At 38.3% G+C, this 10,582-nt stretch overlaps 1 protein-coding gene across 2 annotated transcripts in view; it reads left to right on the plus strand.

Annotated features, from left to right (window-relative positions):
• rnpc3 (RNA binding region (RNP1, RRM) containing 3) overlaps positions 1-10,582 on the plus strand; it is a 25,455-nt gene that overhangs the window by 1,875 nt on the left and 12,998 nt on the right. For both annotated transcript variants that reach the window (XM_015374970.1, XM_015374971.1), the window contains exons 2-7: positions 4,385-4,559; positions 4,637-4,684; positions 4,792-4,901; positions 5,003-5,086; positions 8,582-8,693; positions 9,282-9,350. In XM_015374970.1, coding sequence (XP_015230456.1) covers positions 4,407-4,559; positions 4,637-4,684; positions 4,792-4,901; positions 5,003-5,086; positions 8,582-8,693; positions 9,282-9,350 — 576 coding nt within the window. In that variant the 5' untranslated portion in view covers positions 4,385-4,406. The remainder of the gene's footprint in view (positions 1-4,384; positions 4,560-4,636; positions 4,685-4,791; positions 4,902-5,002; positions 5,087-8,581; positions 8,694-9,281; positions 9,351-10,582) is intronic.

A 10,582-nucleotide genomic window follows, 5' to 3' on the forward strand; every position in this document is an offset into this window, starting at 1 on the left:
AACGCTAGATGTCGCTAAAAGTTACACACTGTAGCTTTAAAAATGAATGAGCGTAGAGCCTCTTTCTGCTCACGTTTCAGCAAAAAAACCCAAGTCTAATCCTTCCAAAACTGATTCCAAAGCGGAGTCAAATTAGAACTGTTCAATAGTTGTTGCCATCTTCCTTGTTGTTCTTTCTCCAGCGTTGTGCAGCGTTGTCGTCATGCCCTCAAAACCCCGCCCGCTTTGCATTCAAAATTTTAAAACAGATCTCTGCGTTGTGATTGGCCCGCCAGTTCTAGGGCGTGGGTTATTGATGGAGGCTAGACCACTCTCAGGCAAAAATGATTTTGGCCGCTGGCGGGTGGGGCTAGTTTATTAGGCTAACTAAACTAATCTTCATGCACTGATGGCCAATGGTTTAACATTTAGTTTTTGTTAATGTAATTTAGATACATGCTGCCATCTGGATTGAATTATCCAAATGGGTACGAGCCTCCTATCGATAATTACTGTATGGGTGATTATCTTCCAACTAGAAACAAGTAGTTTAACCCCAACTGGAGCAATGAGTTTAGCATTTCTTCTACTAATATAAAAGCCTCAGAAAAACCCACTCAAAAATTCAACACCAGTATAAGAATTTCAGAAACTATGGTTTTAAAAAAATAACTTTTTTTTGGGAGTTATAAGCCCAACAGACGAAATGCTAATTTTACTGGGTGATCATGTCGCCCTCCTCATATTTTTCACTCTTTCAGTTTCCATGTCATTGCTTACTTTATGTTTTCGTGATTGACTGTCACATGTTCAAGAAGACAAACACACCTCAACCTGAAAGACTATGTTCACAAATGATTACAATAAATGTGCAAAAAAACAACAACTACTAACTAGCTTTTAAAGCACAATCTATAGATCCCCAATTAATCCTGAAAAATTAGGATTCCCCTCCATGTCTCAGTCTTACCCCCCTGATCTTGTCCTGATTATCGCTGTTACACTTAAAAATATATAAATAAAAGCCCAGTTTAGGGATTAGTGATTAATTGATAAAACAAATTAATCACATTTTCTTTAAAGATTACATTTTTGGAAGATCATTCTTGGATATATATTAGGAACTGATAAAGTAGCTCGCTGTGTAACAGCAATCGTCATAAACATTTTATTTATTTTATTTACATTTATTTTACAAGTCTCAAGTTTCATTGCCCCTGAATTAAAGTCAATTCCCCCCGGAGGGGATAATTGAAAGAGGGTTAGGGAGCAGCAACCATTGACAACACTAGTAATATTTCAACCAAACATTTATCTTAGCAAAGATCGGTTTATTCAAAACCAAACTTATCAATTCACACATCCCATAATGTCACAGGACGGCTCCCTGTCTGTGATGAAAAGCTTTCACTCTCCTCTTATTTAAAGCTTGCGTTTAGCTTTTCTACCGTGACTTACTTTAAGCTGTGCAGTCGTTGCTTGATAAGCAACATGCTTCCTGCATAGTCTGAACGCTATAATCTGTTTCTCCTTCATCGGGTGCTGAAGGCTCGGAACATCTGCGTCCGGATTGGTGACAAACGCCTTAACCATAGACTGCAGCGTATATCGAAATATCGGAAATGTCTTCAGATGTCATACCACCCTTATTGGATAAAATTATACTGTGATATATATTGAGATTGAATTATTGTCCTGCCAAGGCCCATACATTAAGACATGCTAAAGTGACATTTTTCTATTTAACATGATAACAGACATCTAAAGCAAAATATAACCAGATGTTTTTTAGTTGCTTAATAACTCTCTTATTACCACATCATGAATGACAGGAATCGGCATGTTTGTTTCAATGCTCAAAAGAAAACATTATTACAGATTAACACCCAGATAGCGAAAGTACAAGTTGTCTTTGAAAGTTGCAGAATCACTTCATCATACACATTGGGGTTGACAATATTACAGCCTGAAAATCTAAATAGTGTGGATTAGGTGGGGGAGTCTTTTCTTTGACCTTCTTATACCCAACAAAAGTGTTGTTCTTTCTGGCACGTTCTCTTGCACCTCATTAAGACAACTTAAAACCAGAGAAATGCTGTGATGGAAAACCTTTATGCTTTCAAACCCCTAAGGTTTTTCTTTTTAAACCTGGTATCTCCTTAGCTTTTAAAACAGCTGGAATTCTTTGAAATCCTTTTCGCTCCATAGTCCGTGACTAGAAGCAAGATTCTCTTAAAAATGGATGATTTCATCATCACTGAACATGCTTTAGATTAATGGATTAAAGTCTGAGAGTATGATTACTCTCTGCACTGCATCTTTACTTGTCATGCAGCCTTTTATCATTAATGACTGTAGAAGTTCATTTCATTCCTTTTAAGCAGTCATCTTTACATGCTTCTTTTGGATCACACCAAACAAACTTTCCAGGAGGAAATAAAAACAAAAAAAAAGATAAGTGAATAAATATAAAATAGATATGAATGTGTGTGTATGTGTATATGCTGAATATTATTATATAGATTTAATCACCTTTTTTAAAATACTTAGTTCATAAATAGAAAGCAACAACTTAGAAACCAGTTTATGTGCAGTTTTTTTTGTTTTGTTATCGTTCTGTGCAAAATTAAAGTCCCACAAAAAGAAGTATTTACTCCTTACAGGTGTCTTTTTTTCTCTCTTGCATTTTTTTAAACCTAATGTTTCAGATGATCGATTCAATGTTTATCAATGAAGTTTTTAAGTATTTAGGGACAAAAAGCATTTTGTGATTCTTATTTGCTTGTTTCTGGTCATAGATGAGCAGATATATACCAGATTGCTTTGCAAAGAGATCAGATATATCTGCTCATCTAGTGACCATGGATGATCACTACTTTTGAAGGTCCACTGCGGGAAATTTAGAGTCTGCTACTTGTTCATCCACTAGACGTTCGGACACTCATCTAAAATAGTGCAACCGATATATAGTGCCCTCTATAGTTGTTAGGGTAGACATTCGGACAAAGCCACAGATCCCTGCATGATAGTAGAAGTAAGAACTTACAGTAAAGTCAGCAACAAGAGATTCTTGACAAGAAAGTTTTTGGTCATGGAAAAAAAAAACAGTCATGAAAAAAAAAACCGAAACCCTGGAGTGAAACATCTAGATGCTTCTGCTTATTGTAAAGGAAATGTCAGGTTGGGTTGAGGTTTTGAGGACCCAAATGCAGAGAGTAGTAGGCACGGGTGAGTTTGGATGGTTTAAAGAAAGTCTGAGGGAAACAGGCAAAAATACAAAATCCAAAAATACTGAAAACCAAACCAAACAAAACCAATAAACTTCATGCAAAAATACTTTAGGGAAGCAAGAGACTAGGAAGCAACAAAACATCTGCAACACACAAGAAACCAGCACTGAATGAAGGCTCTGGTGCTTTTTTAAGCCCAGCACTATGATTATAAAGATTACTTTCACCTGTGTAGGCTACACAAGTTCTCCACAAAGATCCTCTATAGTAGAGATGCACAACTCGCACTAACACACACTCAGGAACCCTGACAGGAAAACCATAATTAAATCACAATATTGGTTAGAAATAATCTGTTTTTATTTTTGGCAGACTCTATTTTAACCATTTTATAGACGTCTAGTCATTAATAGATTTAGCATCTGATGTTTGCCACGGATGTCCAATTGGTCTAGTTTAGTTAATCTATGTTAGTTAAATCATGAGTGTTGACCTGAAATGATGGAAACTGCAATGTTTCTGGCGTTGTTGATGTGCTCTTAGAATAATTTTATAGCAATTAAGGCTCAATGCTGTATACTTGTTTCCTACAAAGCAACAAAATTAACTCTCTGCATTTAACCCATCCCTTTGGGGAGCAGTGGGCTGCCATTGTGCAACGCTCAGGGAGCAGTGTGGGGTTAATGATCTTTGCTCAGGGACCCACAGTGGCAGTCTGTGGGAGTGGGGCTTGAACTCAAAACCTCTGGGATCCAAGCACAATGCCCAAACCACTAGGCCACCACTCCTCGCATTTGCTTGAATCCCAAAAATTTTAAAAAGAAACATGCTTTGAGTTGTAAGATGTTTTAGTCTACTTCATCTAGGCTCTGTTTAAGTTATTTCTTGGTCTGGCAGTAAACAGCTAACGGGCAGTTACCTCTTTATGGAGGGACAGGGTGGTTTACATAGTTTTCTTATTTATGTTGTCTTTGTTTGGTGTTAGGTATAATTTAATGATCTGAATAAGTTAAATGTAACAAAATAGACAAAAACAGACCTCATGGTGTAGGATGAGCTATTGCTTCTTGTGTCTGCCAATATATTTGAATTGGAGTATGAATTTAGTTAAAAACTAAAGCAGCTGTGAGGTTTTAAGGGTCTGGGAGGAGTAATGTTTTTGTTTTTTCTCCCAGTTGCCTTCTGGCTCACAAACCAATGGGGGAAAACGAAGACCTGGCCAAAACCAGCTGTAGCAGGACGCTGCTGGTCCGCCACTTACCAGCCGAGCTCCAACAGGATGAGAAGGAGGACCTCCTCAAATATTTTGGCGCCGAATCAGTTAGAGTTTTTTCAAACCGGGGACGTTTGGTAGGTTTTTAATTTTGGCCGTTGTAAATTTAGCCTTTATGTCCGATTGAATCATCCTTTTTTTCCCCTCTTCACAGAAACATGCAGCCTTCGCGACATTTAAAACTGAAAAGATGGCAGCAAAGGTGAGTTTTTTTTTTTGTGACCTTTATAAAACGACTCCATTCTGCACGTTGTCTTCAGTGAACCTGTATAGGTGCCGGTATTCACTCTCCCTCTTTATCTCTCATAGGCTCTCAGCCGGCTCCATCAGTTACAGATCCTGGATAGAACCCTTGTTGTGGAGTTTGCAAAGGGCCAAGACAATATAACAGTTTTAAAAGACCCCCCAGTGTCCGATGGGTATGTTTTTCTAGTTAGCTAATAAATGTCGAACTCACCCAGGTAGGGGGAGATGATCACTTCTCATGTTTTGCGTTTAAACTTTTCTCTTTCCCTCACAGTCATGTCAAAGAAAAACAGAAGACACAGGAGAGTAAACAGCCAAACATCCCTCTCATAGAGACGGGTGTTTCTCCTAGCCTCGGGTAAGAATGACTGGATGACCTAAGTATCATTTAGTTGGAGAGGCCTCTTTACCTGAAGCACATAACCCCCCCCAAAAATAGCCTCAGACCTTTCCGTGTGCACGCACGACACATGTTCCTTAACAGTTGTCAAGGTGTCGTGAGTTTGCTGTGCAGAACCTGCCTGTAGGCGAGCTGACAGTGAACCTGGAAGAGAATCTGAGAGGTGTATTTGGGAGCTGTCAGGCGCCTTGTGTCCAATTAAATAGCCGGGCTGCCACTGAGCTCCTGACAGGCAGCCTGTCCTGCCAGTTGACAGGGCCAGGTGCTCTCTGATGGGCTCACCATGTTAGCAACAGCAGACTCTTCCTCTCGAGCAACTTTTATCTTAAACCTAATAACTTTTTTTTCTTGTTAGTAACCTTGGTGGTGTTGAAGAAATTTTTGCTGAAGTGATTTGGTGGTTGTTTCACAGAGCTGCTTCCTTTGCACAAAAAAGAAAGAAAAAGAGTAGAAGCACCTTTTATGAAAGAATGTTCAAATTTGTAAATAACAGCAGATAAAATGTAAACTTTGTTTAAACCCTTTGATAGATAAAGGGTTTAAAATATACCATTGGAGATTTAGAAAGAAACTGCTAGTGGCTTATATTAGAAGCTTTACAACTAGAATTAGAAGAAGTCCTGTTTTCCTGATGAGTGAGCTATACCTTACTGTTGCCGCATTGCTCTGACAATAACACTCTTTTCTGTATTAGCAATCAAATAGAAATAAAAATTTAGACTTATTTAACATTTATTATATAAATGTGTCATTTTTATTTTGTAAATGGAGAAGGAATAAAGCAATACTGGCTTCAGATATTAGCCCCATAAAATCAGCAGAACATATCTGGGATTGGTTGGACTATTGTTAAAGGAAAATACCGGTCAACAAGGAATGATCAATGGGTCATTATTAATACCTAAAACTAATGCGTTCGCGATGATTTATTGAAACTAGCGTTAATCAGTAAAAAAATAAAAACAATATTTTTCGATGCGATCACTGAGTCTTGTACCGGCCATTTTTGCCTAAATATAATAACACCTCACTCCTGACATCTTCCGGCAGTGACATCATGGTGCGGTAAGCCTAGCGCCATTCTCCTCGCTTTATAAGCAAAATCAATAGGAACTGCTAGACACATCTGCAATTAACAACAATTATTTAAGATTTCGAGAGGACTTCACCACTGAAATTCGTGAGAACAATAGTTAAACTAACAATGCCCACGTGCATGGCCGTTGGATGCTGTAATACATCGGGTAAAAGTAAAAACAAAATGAATTTTCACTTCAAATTCATGATTCTCTACGGACGGGTTCGTCGTTGGATTGCCAACTTGAAGAGGGAGGGTTTGCCATCGAACTTTAGGCTTCGCCACTCTCGGCTTCGCATAGTGCACTTGTCCTCACCATCATGGATACTAGCGCGTTGTGATAAACACCAGATACAGTACTGGGACTTGCTCAACAGCCGATACCCCACTGTGACGTCACAAACCGGTAAGTGGCAGTAGTGTTCTTTGACAAACATGGATGTCTCCGGTAGAGAACATCCAAATGAAATCACTCTTAATTTGAAAACAAAGTATGTAATAATTTCATACTTAAAGTACTTCCAGAAGTTTGTATTCTGAATATGACCAGACTTTTCCTTTAACATACTAGGGGGAAAAAAACCTATGATGATGTATCTCTTCTCTGCCCATTGGTCAGTTCGGTTTGTCAAACCAACCTTCTGGGAATCCTTCAGAAACGTCCCTATAATCACTCAATAGCGTGATGTCGCCTCACAGGACTTTGTTGGTAGGGAAGAACTCTGTACCTCGATACCCACACCTAAACAAGTACGACTTTAGCTGTCAAAATAACACCTTTTCAAAGCGTTAACTCTAGGTCCCTCAACAGACAGGTGCAAATAAGCAGGCACCATTTCCGCAACCAATGTCTCATTTTGACAACTGACATTGTGACGACCTGTTACATTTGAAAAATCTCCTTCAGTGGACTGAACTTATTGGTTCTTTGAAGTTCCGGATATTTTAACACAGTTAGCATATCATCTTGTACTTGTGTTCCTTCTTCTTCATTCTCCATCCTTGTGAAGACCAATATGGTTCGATGTTGCAGAGATCTGGTGACTGACAGCTTGTTTTCTATAGATATCAGCGGTGACATTTCCATCTCTCTAATGTACACCAGGCTATCCATAAAAGACAGCCTTTTTTTCTCTGGCATACCCCCTCATAAACTTGATGTTGTTTACTGAGTTCATATGTTCAGTCATGGCTTCCTCTTCTTTTAGCTTGGATTTTGACCTGTGGTATTCTGATGTGTTGAGGAGCACCGTTTGCTGCTAAAATGGCGATGATTCGGTCTTTGCTGAGGGAACGTAGCACCTTTCCTTTCCTAGAATATGAGGTCAGAAAGAGGATTACATGTTGAGGTGCACAAATGAATTGACCTGATATCAGGTCAGGTCAGATTGGCTGAGATCTGAGACTGGCAGGTTCTACTGCCGACGTAATGCTGTTTTTCATGAATTAGAATAGAATAGAGTAGAATAGAATTCAACTTTATTGTCATTACACTGTCACAAGTACAAAGCAATGAAATGTAACTAGCATCTATCCAGAAGTGCTATACAGGATTATTTACATGTGCACAGAAACTATGTATGTATGGACTATAAATGGAATATATAAACAGAGTAATTGTAAGACGCTATAAAATAAATGAATATTGGAAGCCAAATACAGATTATACAGGCAGTTATGATATAGATTATATATGTATTAGCAGGGTTATAACAAAGGATAAATAATGACAGATAATAGCAGATAAAAGATTTACAGATTATATACAGCTATAGTTGAGAAGTACGTGTAAGTGGTGTTGGATCCATATGTTGTTGTGTTGGGGTGTGTGTAAGTCTTAATTTAAGATGTTTAAAAACGACCCTCATTTTTTGTTTGCAAACCTACAACAGACAGCAGACCTTTCTTTTATGTGTTAAGAAAACAACTAGTTTGTGTCCCATTTAAAGTATGGTGTCTTATTTATGGATGCGATGCAGTAATCAGGGTTTTACTGATTTATGCAGATTTCTGTTTCACCTTAATCTGACCCGCTGCTTTTAATTTTTTATTAATGACGTAAACATTCATACTTATTTATTGAAGGCTCTTAAAAGTAGCAAACATTGCTGCAGTTTTTGGAGAGAAGTAGTTTTGAATGTAAAGGAAAATGATGGTGCTGCTTTCCCATCATTGGTTCCTTAGTATTACTAACTCAGTGATTATACATGTAGAGGTCTTGATGGGCCCCAAAAGGTGTTTACAGATCAATAAAAACACAAAAGGAATGAGATTTTTTTTAACCTTCTGATCACCAGTTTTATTCGATCCCGGATTGGTGGATAATTCATGATGTTTGACGTTAACATTCCCTCCTCTCTCTTTGATTCCTTCAGGATGAAATTTCATTCAAATCCCACGCTGAAATATTTATACCCGCCGCCCTCCAACAGCATCCTCACAAATATAACACATGCCCTCATCGCTGTGCCAAAGTTTTATGTCCAAGTGAGTAAACACTGCTTCTCCTGTTTTCTCTTATCTTTCATCCAACACCTTGATATGCAAATGTCGAGAGGCTCGCTGCCTGCATCTGTCTGCTTCCAACCATGTGTTTTATTCATTTTACTTTACTTTTTAGGGAGTGGGGGGATTTGTTTAAAAAATTTGACTATAACATGGAATCTATTCTTCAGATTTCTGAGCACCATCCAAGCTCTTAAAGATCAAACAGCAAACATTTGCCTTTTATATCCCAATTGAGGGAGCGAGTATTAATAATAAACCATAAGTGGGAAGCATGAGTTATGGGTTTAACATTTCCCTGGGAGCAGAGCTGCTTCCTGCTTTGACATCTAGGTGGTGCTAGTGTGCTGCCGAGTTGCTCAGCTGAGCCTCAGGTATCTCTCTCCGGCTTCAATCCCACCTTGATCCCCGTATTTGTATGCAGAAGTCGGCCAATCTGTTTTACATACGGATCCAGCGTTACAGGCTGCCTGTTTGGGAGCAGCAGCGTGTTTATACAACCAAGACTGTGTTATGATTCCTCACACATGACTCTTCCTGTTCTAATGCATTTGCCATGTATTGAAACAGGTGCTCCATCTGATGAACAAGATGAATTTACCGTGTCCGTTTGGTCCCGTCACAGCAAGACCGCCCATGGTAAGATTCTGGACTCGGTTTGTAAATGCACAAACGTTAGAGATACTTCTACTGGATGTTAAAAAGAAACTAATTCAGCCTCTTAAACTAAAATTATTGTTTTAGTTTAAGAAAATAGATTATGGGCAATCAGATTTGAAGGAGATTTATATTTTTGACCATACATCTTCATGTCAAGGTCTGGACTTTGGGCCACTGTAACACATGAATCTGCTGTTATAAACCATGAGCTTTTAGCTCTGGTTGTGTATTCAGGAAGGTGAAAGCTTTCCTTGACTTTAGCAGCTTCTAACAGGATTCCTTCTGAGATTTTCCTTGTTGTTTTTCTTCATTCATCAGCTCTGACCAGCTTCCCTGCCTCTGCTGCTAAAAAATAACCCCCTCCCTCTTCCTCTGTCTCCCTCCATCCAGTATGATTCTGGCATCGCTATGTTCAACTATGTGGATGGTTAGTTCAGGCTGTTGTGCAGCAATGTTTACTGCACAACAGCCAAAAAAATGTTTGTTTGGCTCATTGCAGCTCCCCCAGTGCTGCCCTGAACCTCTTGTTTGATTATTTGGTTCATGCGTGACCAGGCTGTCACTTAAGGTGCACAAAGAGTCCAGTTGTATTCATAATGGACAGTAATCTTTAAGATGTCGTTGTATTAGACAGCTGTTAAAGTCTTAACTTTGTTTGTTTTTAGGGTTAAAATCCCAACCAGTACATTTCTGCTTAAATGCAGCTTCTGCTTATCATGTATTCAAAGTTCTCTTTAGGTACTTTCTGAATCTCCTCCCAAAACCAAAAAAAAAAACAAAAAAACAAACAAAACATTTTAGTTAAGTGGTTTCTATAAATTGCCTTAAAGTGTGAGAGTATGCAGGCGGAGTAGTATGTCCCTGTGTAGTCGTCTAATGGGCAGTAACCCATCCAAGTTTTTTTTTTTTTTTTTTTTATAAACTTAATTATTTACAATACACAACAATACAAAACTGCATTGTGTACATATCACAAAACAAAACCAATTGCCAGGGGGAGCATTAACAGAAAACAAAAGTATAATAAGAAATGACAAAGTAATCTTGTTTAAAGAAAAACAGTACCAAAGGTGACAAAAATACCAGATGTACGGAAGAGGATTAGGGCCACTGAAAAAAAAAAAGTTAACTGATTTTTAAATTTTATTTCAGTTTAACATGGTTGTTTTTCTCAGAATTTTGACTTTAATCTCAGAATTCTGACTGAATTC

The sequence above is a fragment of the Cyprinodon variegatus genome, unplaced genomic scaffold (genome assembly GCF_000732505.1).
Source record: "Cyprinodon variegatus isolate N-32 unplaced genomic scaffold, C_variegatus-1.0 Scaffold111, whole genome shotgun sequence".
NCBI classification, from domain to species: Eukaryota; Metazoa; Chordata; class Actinopteri; order Cyprinodontiformes; family Cyprinodontidae; genus Cyprinodon; species Cyprinodon variegatus.